The sequence below is a fragment of the Neomonachus schauinslandi genome, chromosome 16 (genome assembly GCF_002201575.2).
Source record: "Neomonachus schauinslandi chromosome 16, ASM220157v2, whole genome shotgun sequence".
NCBI lineage: Eukaryota > Metazoa > Chordata > Mammalia > Carnivora > Phocidae > Neomonachus > Neomonachus schauinslandi.
Genome location: NC_058418.1, coordinates 6,021,737 through 6,034,598, shown reverse-complemented (window position 1 = coordinate 6,034,598; position 12,862 = coordinate 6,021,737). Strand labels below are relative to the sequence as shown.

Sequence of the window (12,862 nt, the reverse complement as noted above, 5' to 3'; positions counted from 1 at the left end):
GGATGGATGGATGGATGGATGGATGGATGGATGGATGGATGTGTGGATGGATGGATGGATGGATGGATGGATGGATGGATGGATGTGTGGGTGGATGGATGGATAGGTGGATGAGTGTATGGATGAGTGGATGGCTGGAGGATTGGATGTATGTATGGGTGGGTGGGTGGATGGGTGGATGAAGTGATAGTTGAATGGGTGAATGGTTGAATGGATGGATGGGTAGGTGGATGAATGAGTGAATGGATGAATTTGCATAAATACCTACAGATTCACACACAAATATTCTGGGAAATAGATGCAGCTACACACCCAGAGACATGCACACATGTGTGTAAACAAAGATTCACCTCTTCTGGTGCTGCCGATGGAGAGGACAAACACCAAGAAGTTGGCCAAGCTGGCTAGGGCCTGTGGATGGATGGATGGGCCAGCATCCATGAAGATGCAGGGAGGCAAACACTCTGACCAGAGCTAGAACCAGCCCACCCCCACTGCGGCACTGACATAATTTCTGGAATAGGAGGAAAATGCTGATTCAGGGATCTGTGTCCCAGGCTGTGAGCCAGGCCAGGGAGTGGGACAGGAATGGCCCAAGAGAGATGAGGTGAATGGTAGAGGGAGGCATATGGGGCTAAGACAGACAGAGAAAGAGACAGAGAGATAGAGAGACACAGAGAAACAGAGATGGAGAAATAGAGCCATGGGGACAGAGACATGCAGAAAGCTATAGAGACACAGAGAATAGGAGATGAACAAAGAAAGGCAGAGACACATGACGTAGAAATTCAAATTCAGACACAGAGCAAGATGAGGCAGGATTCTAGAGATGAGAGAGAGAGGAAAAAAAATAAAGACACAGAGAGAAATGGAGACAGAGGGAGATGAAAGCATAGAGACCCAGACTCTAGCAGGAAGAAGAGACAGAGAAGGACACCCAAAGAGGGAAGAAAGAGCTACAGAAGAGGCGGCTAAAACTAGGCTCAGAGAGGGGAAGACATTTGCCCAAGGTTGCACAGTCTGGACATAGCATTTGATGCTGGTCTGTTTCAGTCCAGAGTCCATTCCATGTTGTCTTCTTCAACCTATGTTGCCTCATGAGGCCCAAGAGGGACAGGGTAAACGGGATTGGGGCTGCTGAGCATGAGCCACAGAGATAGAGAGAAATAGTCTTTCATTTACTCACTCAACACGTCCCGAGTGGGGTGATACTGGAGAGCCAGAGATAAGTTAGGAGCTGCTGGTCTGCCAGGGCAGGTAGAACAGGCCCAAATCCCTGAGCAAGACAGAATGGACCGTGTTCAGTGGTCTGGGAAAGGAGAAGACAAAGAATGTGCAGAGGAAGGAGACAAAAACACAGCTAGTAGTAGGAGTCAAAGAAGGGTTCTGGAGGAGGGGGCATTTGAGCTTCTTATTAAAGGATGAGGGCATTTGGGCTTCGGGATATGGGGAAGAACATTCCAGGCAGAAGGCACAGGATGTGAAGAGTGAAAACAGGAGTGGGGTGGGAGGGATTGGAGAATGTTTGAAGGGGTGAGGTGGGAGAGGAGGGTGGGAACAGATTGCAGATCTCAAATGCCTGGCTGAGAAACTGCAACATTGTCCAGGGGAACTGGGGAGCCATGGGAGGGCTGCAAGCTGGGGAGGGGCAGGGCCAGATCTGGGTGCAGAAGGACACCTCTGGAACCCTTAAGGGAAAGGAATGAGGAGGGGAGGGCAAGAAGAAGGCTGCAGCGAGGGTCCAGGCAGGAGAGGATGAAGCCTGAGTGTCAGGACTGTGGGAATGAAGAGAAGAGGAAGCAGTAGAGAGAGGCAAGAGGCAGGAGGGATGGAGCTCGGGGACTGAGGGGCTGTGGGGGCTAGGTGTGCCTGTGGTCATGGGAATGAAAGATGTTCCCTGTCCTATAGGGATGGAGTTGGCCACTGGAAATGGAGAAGGACAGCGTGATAGGAAAGAAAGAAATGAGGGTGCCAAAAGGGAGTCAGGGCCACAGAGGAACTGAGGATGAAACTGAGTCTATTTAAGTGAGGACTGTTTTAATTGCCAATTACAGAGATTCAAATGACCGAGGCATACGAGGGAATTAATTGGGTAGATGAAGGCTTCAGGCATGGCTGGATCCAGGTATCCCAATCATCATCAGGAGTCTGTCTGCATCTTTGGTCTTTGCTTTCCTCATGTTTTATTTGCTTTGGGGCATGTTGTCTCCCCATATGGTTATAAGAGCTCCCAGCAGCTCCAACCTAGACTCCGACTAGCCTGGCAAGCTTAGCAGAAAAAGAAAGATCCTCTCTTATAACAGGTTCAGCAAAATTCCAGGCATGGACTCTGTGTCCTAGATTGATTTTTAAGCTCACCCCTGAAGAAATCACTCAGAAAATCAAGGTGCTACTACCTAGAAAGCAGAGAGCCTGTGCTTGTCAAGTCAAGGCAGAGACCATCTTGAAGGGGAGAGTAGAGTACTAGAGACATAGGTAATAGGGACAGAGGGGGGAGGACAGACAGAATAACTAAGAAAGTCCAGCTTCTCCCACACTTCCTGCTGAGAGTTCTGCAGACACAAAGAAAGACATGCCTAAGGAACAGCTGTGTGGCATAACCCCTTCACTCCTGCCCTTGGGCCCAGGAGCCCCCAGACTGTCCACATCCACCTCTGGATCCAGGAATCCAGTCTCCCACTCCCTCCTCCCTTAGACCCAGAGGTCCAGGATCCCAGCTCCCTCCTCCCTCAGACCCAGGAGTTGGAGCCCCCAGCCCCTCCCCCTCCCTCTGGAGGTACCATGGCAACCAAGCCCTCTGCCCACCTTTCCCTCCCACATACAGAATCCAGTTTCTGTTTGAATCTAGCCTGTGTCTAACCAGTTCCTGCGTGAGACAGGGATGAGCGGAGGGCAAGTGGGACCGGAAAGGGGATGACAGAGGGCAGGGGAGCCAGTTATGAGAGAAGAGAGGAGGAGAAAGATGGGAAAAGGAGACTGGGGAGAGGTGGGGAGAGAAGTAGGGAGACAGAGAGAGGGTGGTAGGCTTGGAGAGAGGCAGAACGCTATGAAGAGAAGGAGGGACGGAGGGCTGGGGAAATGTTGGGGAAACTAGGGGAGAAGGAGACTGGGGGGATGGAGGGGGAGAGGGGGAGAGCAATGGGGAAGAAGAGGGCAGAGAAATCAAGGGAAAGAGTGGAGGAGAGATGGGGAGAAATCAGGGGGAAAAGATGGGGAGAGAGGGGAAGGGGGGCAGAGAGATGGGGAGAGAAGGAGGATGAGAGAGGGACAGAGGCAGGGAGAGGCAGAGAGTTGAGGAGACAGGGAGAGATGGAGGAAGAAGCAGGAAAGGGGCAAAGAAGGAATCGGGGCACAGAGGAATTGGAACTCACTGGGTTCCCAGAGGTTAGGGGAACCCAGATTCCTATGTGGTCTCAACCTTACAGTTCTTCCTTATTTTACCCCCGGGGCTTCAAAGAGGAGGAGACAGCAGTGGGGAGAAGGAGCTGGGATGGGTGGCTCAGTCAGGGCTCTTCTCCCCATCCTCCTGAGACATCCCCCACCCACCTTCCCAGGATGCAACAAGAGGTGGAGACCCTGTGCTCCTCCACCATGGGCAACCCCAGCATGCTCAGGGAGGCAGGTATTGAGCAGTGTGTGTGTGTGTGTGTGTGTGTGTATTGGGGGAGGGGGCGCTTCATTCATGCCCAGTGTGGTAACCCTGGCTTGCAGTATGGCCTTAAGCTAGTCCCTGTCCTACCAGAAAGCCACCCCAGACTCTGACTTTGACCAGATTCCTGGGCAGCACCCTTTGGACCTCAAACTACATTTCTCACGAGACTTTGCAGTTCCCTGGCCAGTGGTCTGGACCAAGAACTATATTTCCCATGAGCCTCTGGGGCCTTCACAACTCTTTCCAGGCTATTGTCTCCCTAGGTGCTCTGCCCTGGTCCCTCACACTCTCCTTTTCTCCCACGCTGAGCTCAACAGCTTCCCCAAAAGCCACTCCTCCTCCCTGCTTCCCATCTTCAATGGTCCCACTACCAACCTGATCACTGGGCTAGACCCCAGGTACTGGCCCTCCCCTCCCATTTCCTCCCACAGCCATCAACCCCATCTTCCTGCCCACTCCCTTTGTCCTCTGTCTGTCTCTCCATCCCCACAGCCCCAGCTCAGGTCTTGTCCTCTTCCACGTGGATGCTTTCTCTCCCTAACTCCCGGGCCAGTTTTTCCCCTCAAGCCCATTCCCCACTTGGCTCCTGAGGGGTCTTCTGACCACCAACACTGACTCTGTCTCTCCTCTGCTCACACCCTCCTTCCTTCTCCATTACTTCCAGGATAGAGTCCCAGCCCCTCAGCCTCAGACCCCGTGTGGTCTGCCACCTCACGTTCCAGGGCTCCCTACCTGCACTCTACATCAGTAGGGTCATTCATTCATTCATTCATTCATTTACTCCATCAGCATTTATTGAGTAGCGTCTTGGTGAGGATGCATTTGGCTAGCATGTAATAGAAATTGGACTTAGTGCAGTATAAAGAATAGGAGAACCGTTATCACCCAAAAAGAAGCCCAGAAGTGGGGCGTGGTTTGGGTTTGGTTGAGTCAGCAGCTCGATGATGTCATTGAGGACCCAGCTTTTATTTCGCTGCCTTTTGGCCTGGGATGTGTCTCCTTCGCACACCAGCTTGCTTACCACAAAATGGCTGCCACAGTCCCAGGCATCACTTGCAGAGGTCTTCACCTTCAGAACCCCTAAATGATCTCTCCTAACATCTTACTGGCCAGCACTCAGTTACCCAGTCACTCTTGTCTCAACCCCTGGCAAAAAGAAGATAATCATGATTATTTTCGTCAGCGGTCCTCAACTCTGGCTACACATCAAGTGAAAGGATTGAAAAAAATCTATACCCGACCTTACTTCAGATCCAGTTTAGCCAGAATCTCTAGGATTTGGGTCCTTGCATCTATATCTTGTGAATGCTGGCCAGGTGATTGCAATGAACAGTAGGAGTTGGAAGGCACTGGTTTAAGCTGCATGGGATAACCTTTGAGGAGATGAGATTGGTGAGCCTCTCCTGAGTTGCATGGACCCTCCTCAAATGGGGGAAGAAGGGAATGGGAATGGCTGAGTGGGTATCCTTTCTTGATGTCCGCTACAAACACCTACTCTGTGCGGGGTGCTATGTCAGGTAAGGGAAATGACCTTGTGGCAAAACAGACACCGTCTCTGTCCTCAGGTCTCTTTTATTTTTTATTTTATTTTATTTTTTTAAAGATTTTTTTTATTTATTTACCTGAGACAGAGAGAATGAGAGAGAGAGAGCACATGAGAGGGGGGAGGGTCAGAGGCAGAAGCAGGCTCCCTGCCGAGCAGGGAGCCCGATGCGGGACTCGATCCAGGGACTCCAGGATCATGACCTGAGCCGAAGGCAGTCGCTTAACCAACTGAGCCACCCAGGTGCCCTATTTTTTATTTTTTTAAGATTTTATTTATTTATGTGAGAGAGACAGAGATAGCCACAGAGATAGCAAGCAAGAGAGGGAGAAGCAGGGAGGAGAGGGAGAAGCAGGCTCCCCACTGAGCAGAGAGGCTCCATCCCAGGACCCCGGGATCATGACCCAGGCCGAGGCAGACATTTAACCAACTGAGCCACCCAGGCGCCCCGGTTCTCAGGTCTCTTTAAAAAGAGTCTTTGAAGACCTCTTCCTTTTGGAGATCTCTGCCCCACATCATCCCTAAGCTAGACTGAGGCACCCATCTGATAAATATAATTTACGTAGAGATCCAGACAAGTTGAGTGGAATTGAGTTGGCCAGTTTTGTAGATCAGTATTTCAGTTTTGTGGTGGCTTTATGGTACTTTTGAACCAGTAACATTTTTAACTTACCAGGGTGCAAACTTTGGTGTCAGCCATCAGAAAACCCATGGGTCCCCAGTGTTTTGCCTATGGTGCCCAATGAATGAAATGATCCAGTCTGTTCCCATGCAAGGAGGGCGGACATGAAACACACCGTCTCACAAATAATTAATAACCTACAAATGCAATAATTGTGCCTTAGTCTTGGGGCTGAAGGGAATTCTGAGAAGTTGCTGCAAATGACCATATTCTCTTTGCTTAAAGACCTTAGTCCCTGGTGGTCCTCTGCATAAACATCCTTTTCCCTGCCATTTCTTTTTCTGCCTTCCTTTTTTTTTTTTTTTTAAGCTGGGCGTGGAGCCCAGTGTGGGGCTTGAACTCACGACCCTGAGATCAAGACCTGAGCTGAGATCAAGAGTTAGACGCTCAACTGACTGAGCCATCCAGGCACCCCACCCCCTGCCACCATTTCTTTATTTGGCAAGCTCCTCCTTATTCTCTGGGTCTCACTGTGAACATTACCTCCTCCAAGGAGCCTTTCCTGATTGCCCCTAGGCTAGGCTTCGCCTTCACCTCGTGACATGTCCACTGTAGCTTCTATTGCCCTTTACAGTGACTGCTTCCCCCACCAGACCGGGAGCTCTTGGAGGGCAGGGCAGTTGGTCTAGACAAGAGTGGGGTGAGAGGCAGCAGACTAGGGAGATTGAGAGCACAGAGTCTGGATCCAGATGCCTAGATTTTCATCCTAATTCTATCACATAAGGCTGCGTGACCTTGGGCAAGTCACATAATCTCTCTATGCTTCTGTTTCATCATTTGTTAAACTGCACTATTTCGGAAAGTTGTTGTGAGGATGCAATGGAAAACACCTTTGAAAGTGATTGGCTTTTTATTTTATTTTATTTTTAAAGTAAGCTCTACGCCCAGTGTGAGGCTTGAACTCACAACCCCGAGATCAAGAATTGCTTGCAACTGTCAGCCAGGCACCCCAAGGGCTTGGCTTTTAAAAAGGGATTGTAAACATACAGTTATTATTATTGTTACGTGGGCAGGTTTGAGGAGGTTATTGTGTTTGAGGAGGTTATTGTGTTGGAAGGATGTAGGGGAAGCCAGTATAGCTGAAAGAAATGATCAGAGAAGTCAACAGGGGCAACCACACGCAGGGCAGGTGCTTCTCAAAGGGGACCTTGTTAAAATGCAGATTCTGATCCCGTAGGGCTGGGGTGGACCCCGAAATGCTGTGATTCTTTCTTTTTTTGTTTCAATTTATTTTCCAATTTGCATACATAAAACGAAGAGATCTTAAATATATTTCAGTCGGTTTTGACAAATGCCTAGATTCATCTCACCCAAACACTGTGAAGCATAGAATATTCCTATTATACCAGTTCCCTCACATCGAAATGCTGTGTTTCAAATAAGGTACTGCTCCCCAGATCACACACTGAGGAGCGAGTCCCCACCTCAGGGAGGACTGTGTCCTGAAGGCAAGAGGAAGCCACTGGTGGTTTGCAAACATGGGGCGCTATGATGGAACGATCACCCCAGCTGCCCCGTGGAAACAGATGGGAGGTGGGAGGACGGGGACAAGAGCAGGGGACTTGCTATGGTACAAGCTGAGTCAAAGACCGCCAGGAGCTTAGCTGTGACATAGCTGTGTGCCGGAGACAGCCTGTATCTGCTCACAAGAGCCGATTGTTAAATTTTGCAAGCTGGTTGTTAAAACTGTGGGGAGCATGAAATTGGTCATGGTGGGAGTACTGACAGTATGAAAACTGGCAAATGTTACAATCTGTGTGTGTGTGTGTGCGTGTGTGTAAGAGAGAGAGAGAGACAGAGTGATATTAATTAAACATTTACCAGCACACCGCTGAGTTTATTGACTTGTACTCAGGGAGTCCGTAACACATGGCATGTCTTAGTCGGAGGGTGTTAGGGAGGACTTATTATTATGGGAGCTGCTGGGTTAGGTGACTTTGGGAGGATTCAGGGAAGCAGGCTTTGCTCTGGATTGCATGCTGGCAGGAAGGGGAGGCAAGTCTATGACGCACGAGGGATGAATGGAGCGAACGTTGTGGGTGGGGAAGAAGCAGCATCAGCTCTGAACCAAGGGGAGGATGTTTGGTCATTTTGTGGTTTGGACGGTGTTCGTGTTGTGTGGTGTTGAGACATGACTCCGCTCTTATTTTTTTTTTTTAAGATTTTATTTATTTATTCATGAGAGACAGAGAGAGAGAGAGAGGCAGAGGGAGAAGCAGGCTCCCAAGGATTAGGGAGCCCGATGCAGGACTCGATCCCAGGACCCTGAGATCATGACCTGATTCGAAGGCAGACGCTTAACCATCTGAGCCACCCAGGCACCCAATCCACTCTTATTCTTATCTTGGTCTGTCATGGTCACGGGGTGGCCTTGGCTGATGTGGGTGTTCTGTGAAATTGTTTATGTCCGACATAAAGAGCCCTGGCTGTCAATGGCTGCTTTCCTCTTTGTTCATCTGCTGTAACAAAGAGACACCCACAAACACAATGGCATGAAGAAGAGAGTGTATTGCTCTCATGTGACAGGAGGCAGGTGGTCTGGATTGGTGGGACATCTCAGCCCCATGAGATGACTCAGGGACCCGGATTCCCTCCATATTGTTGCTCTAGCAAGGCTGAAGCTGGCTCGTTGCTACATCCACATCCCAGTACAAGGGAGGGGGCAACAAGTCAAAGACAAGCCATCTTCTTTTTTTTTTTTTTTTAAAGATTTTATTTATTTATTTGAGAGAGAGAATGAGAGAGAGAGAGAGAGCTTGAGAGGGGGAGGGTCAGAGGGAGAAGCAGGCTCCTCGCTGAGCAGGGAGCCCGATGCGGGACTCGATCCTGGGACTCCAGGATCATGACCTGAGCCGAAGGCAGTTGCTTAACCAACTGAGCCACCCAGGCGCCCCAAGCCATCTTCTTTTAAACAAATGACTCTAAAGTTGTACCCTTCACTCCCCTAACACTGTTGGTGAGAACTCGGTCACACGGCCACACACAGCTGCAAGGGATGTTATCTCTAGCCCGGCGGCCGGCTGTGTGCTGGATCAGACTCTAAGATTGTAGAGGAGGGGGAAAATGGATTATGTGGGATAACTAGCAGTTGGCCGTAAGTGAGACCCGTTAGTCGGAGGAGTTGCCTAGAACACCTCAGATTTGGCAGCTTTTATCAGCCTAGTTGCAATCAGGAGGTTGGTTCTGAGAGTGTTGGGAAAACCACACGCTGGATTCAAAGGCTGCTGCCCGGCTGGGGTGACTGGAATAGGAAGCAAAGCGAGGCAAGTCCCTTCCTCTTCCTCCGGCCTTGCAACCTCTCTCTAGCGCCCCCTTCAGGCAGGGCCTAACAGGAACCCAGCTGTAGGAACAGAACCCGGGGTTGGTAGGGTCCCTTGCCCTGGGATCACAGAGTGGGTGCAGAAGGGAGTTGTTCGGAGCTGAGAGGCAGTAGCTTAGTGACTGGTATAAGAGCTATTCGCGAGTGGCATGGACAACACTTCAGGATGCCCATTTAGGCCGAATAATGTCTGAGGAGTGCTCAGGGCAGCTGACACTGAGTTCTTCATCCCCAGGAGCCCTCCTTGTGGACCTAGAAACCCCAGAGGAGATACAAGCCCGGAGCCCAGGCAGGTCTGTCAGATCCTCGTGAGTAGCCCCTGGCCCCATGACTTCTGATTTCAGCTCCCCCCTCCCCCGAGTGCGATGACGGCGACCCCTGACCTTGGAGTGCCCTGCCCGCTCGCTCTCTCTCCAGGAAGCAGTACCTACGTCAGGTCATTGCCGAATATGAGACGCTGGACCGAGAGCTCCCGTGCATCCGGAAGTTCCCCACACCACCCGCTGCCCAGCCTCTCTGTCTGTGCATGGAGACCTCAGTGAGTGGCCCTCCTGCGCCTGCCCCTGTGACCTTGGACCCCGAGCTTCTGCACAATTTGGGTGGGAGGCTAGAAAGGGAACCGGCTCAGAAATGAGGTTTACATCTAGGCTCTGCGGCTTACCAGCCGTGGGCTTGGCACCAGGCTCTAGGTTGCTAAAAATTGATTATGAATTTGTCAAAGGACCAATCGTCACTTTGATCACTGCTGGTCCCAGAGAGGCAGAGAGAGGGGGAGAAAGAGGGGTAGAGAAGGGCAGAGATTGAAAGGTAGAGAGCAGGGAGACTGAGGACACAGGGAGTCCTGTTAATTCATCTACCATGAAATTCTGTAAAGTTTGCAAATATAGCAAAGACTCAGGATAAAGCCCGTTTTGGGCAGATTCTGTGAACTGGTCATTCAGTGTACAAATCCGTTGGTAATGTCTACCATTAGTCAGAGGAGGTATCTACTAGGTTCTCGCTAGTAAATTAAAAGCGCCTTAATGGGATGCTTCCATGTGCCAGGTACATGCAAGGCCTCAGAGGTACTCCTCAGCTGATCTGAGTGACTTTAGCCCAACACAGAGATTGTTGTCCTTGTTACGGGAACCAATTCCCAGCGCATCCCTCCTCTTCTTTGTGGCTCTGAACAGGGGACCCCCCTCCACCCCCCACCACACACATCCACAGCTTGCCTTCCTGGAGGTGACCAATTTCATGATTTCATCCTAGTTCATCAGCAATTTTATATGTTATGACCATGGTATGTCACCTTCCACATGGTAATCTCATGCTGAAAATGTGGTTAGTGGTCAATGTTTCTGAATGACAAGAAGTCACAACCCCTACGATCCTTATTATTATTATTATTTACAACTGAACATTCCTTAAAATGCTAACAGGAACATAAAAGGAAAAGTGTGCAACTTTAAGCCTTGCGGGATCTTCAAGAGCTGCTCAAAGCCTGCCATCCAGTGCAGGTTGCTGGAAAAGTTTTTGGTAGCTTGGTAAAATTGGCCAAATTGGTGAATCATGTAAGCCAACTGTTCATTGGCAAATCGGCTTGGTGAGAAGTGATTTTTTGGAGAATGACCTAGAATGACAGGTAGATGCTTTTCTACCTCAGAGACACCTGTTTTCCCCGCTTTGACTAGAGCGATAGGATCCTGAGATGGAGTGTGAACTTGCCCCTCAAATGCCACCTGGGATTCTGGCAGGTCCTGCAAGTGGGTCTAAGGTGGGGACTTGGGAAGCTGGACTGAACCTTAGTGTCACATGCTGAGGCTCGCTCTCTTGACTCCTCCAGCCAGAGGAGGACCTTACCCACCTGGAGGTGCTGGAGGCTCTGGAGGCCGAGTTACCCGGAGCCATGGAGAGCGGGCGCGTGAGCAGCATCCGCTTTGAAAATATGAATGTCATCTGTGGGACTGCGGGGCGCCGGGACAGGTGAGACTGCGGCGGGGTCGGGGCCACTAGGTAACGAGAGGCGGGGCCAGGAGCGGCGGAGGTGAGGGGTGTGGCCTAGTGAGCGCGGTGGGGAGGGGCGGAGCCGGAGCCAAGGCGCTGAGTGGGCGGGGCCGGGAAAGGAAAGCTGTGTGGTCTGGAGAGGGACCTGGTTGGTGCAAGGGCCGGACCACCCCGCTGAGAGCGAAGTGAACTGAACCGGGAAGGGGCTCCAGCCGAGAGTGAGCTAGGTGAGGGGGCAGGGCCAGGTGAGATCAGAGAGAAGGCGGGATCTGGAGTGAGGAAATAGACTTTGAGTGACCTGGACAGATAAAACCGACGTGTGGGGTCGGAGCCTGGACCCAGCACATTGAGGGGGTGGGACCAGGAGAGATCTGGAGGGCCAGCGGCCTGGAGTGTGTAGTTGGGGGCGGGGCCGGGAGAAACCTAAATCAGGGGACAGGCCTGAGAGACACAGTGAAGGGCCCAGCCCTGGAGCGGCGGTTTGAAGAGATGGAGCCTCGACAGACCACAATTAGGGGACAGGACCAGGCTGAGAGAAAACCGGACCTAGAATCACCCGCGTAAGGATCGAAGTACGGGTTGACCTCAGCGAGAGGGCAGGACTGCAGAGGGGTTTAGGGACAGAGCGACTAGTTGAGCAACCGGAGTGGGTAAACGAACATGGACCAGGGAGGGACCCTCCGACAGTCAAAGGCGGGGCTGGGACCACCAGCGATTCCCGTCGGTCTCCGCCCCGTCCCTGTCCTCTTGGCCCCGCCCCCTCACAGGTGGCTCATCACGGTCACGGACTTCCAGACTCGCTCGCGTCTGCTGCGCTGCGGCATCAGCCTCCGCGGGAACGCACACCCGCTGGTGCGCCACGACGAGCTGCTGCTGGCCGATTACCGCCTGCACCTGCGCCGCTCCCTTGTCCGGCGGCGCATGCTCGAGGCCCTGGGGGCGGAGCCGACCGAGCAAGACTAACACTTAGGGGGCGGGGCCCGGCTGCGCCTGTACACCGCCCAGCTGGCTCGGGCGACCCACCCGGAACCCCCGAGGGAAGGGGGCGTTGCCTCCCCAGGAAGGAGGCGGGGCCGGCTCGAGGGGGTGGATACTGTGAGTTTAATTATAAAGAATGACCTGGTACAAAAGCCATTTCTCTCTGCAAAATCTTGGTGGGGAGTCAGGGGGAGGGAGGTGATGGGGGGTAGGGATGAACCCCCACAATATAATCCCGCCTCCCTCATCTCCCCCCAGTCCCTGCAAATGGACGCCTGGGTCCCAATCCCTTGAAAGATGAACTGAGGCTCGCGAGAGGGAAGACCCGGGCGCCGGGGCTTTCAACCCATGCCAATCCCTGTCTCAGCGAGAACCAGACGTCTTCATCCGCCCCCCCTCCTCTTTTCTCCTCCCACCCCCCTTGGAAGACAATTCTCGGGCTTTTATTTCAGGTTTTTTTTTTTCTGGATTTTTTTTATGTGTTCTAGGGTTTTGTTTTTTTTTTGTATTTTCTTTTGTTATTGTTCCTCTTTTTGCTTTATCCTCTCCGCCCCGCGCTGCCCCCATCCAGTCCCTTCCCCCTCCCACCCCGACCTCTCCTCCCCTCCCACCCCCTACACCCTCCCCAACCCCGCGGCACCCATCCGGAATGAACAAGCCCTTGATAGACGGGCGCCGCGCAGGCCCCCTGCGGACGGGGGG

At 52.0% G+C, this 12,862-nt stretch overlaps 1 protein-coding gene across 1 annotated transcript; it reads left to right on the top strand.

Annotated features, from left to right (window-relative positions):
- The first annotated feature begins 3,555 nt into the window (after positions 1 to 3,555).
- C16H19orf81 (chromosome 16 C19orf81 homolog) lies at positions 3,556 to 12,145 on the top strand. The gene is made up of 5 exons (XM_021681098.1): positions 3,556 to 3,622; positions 9,432 to 9,504; positions 9,614 to 9,734; positions 11,022 to 11,161; positions 11,950 to 12,145. Exons 1-5 carry the CDS (start codon positions 3,556 to 3,558, stop codon positions 12,143 to 12,145), a joined length of 597 nt encoding a protein of 198 aa, XP_021536773.1.
- Positions 12,146 to 12,862: the final 717 nt, after the last annotated feature.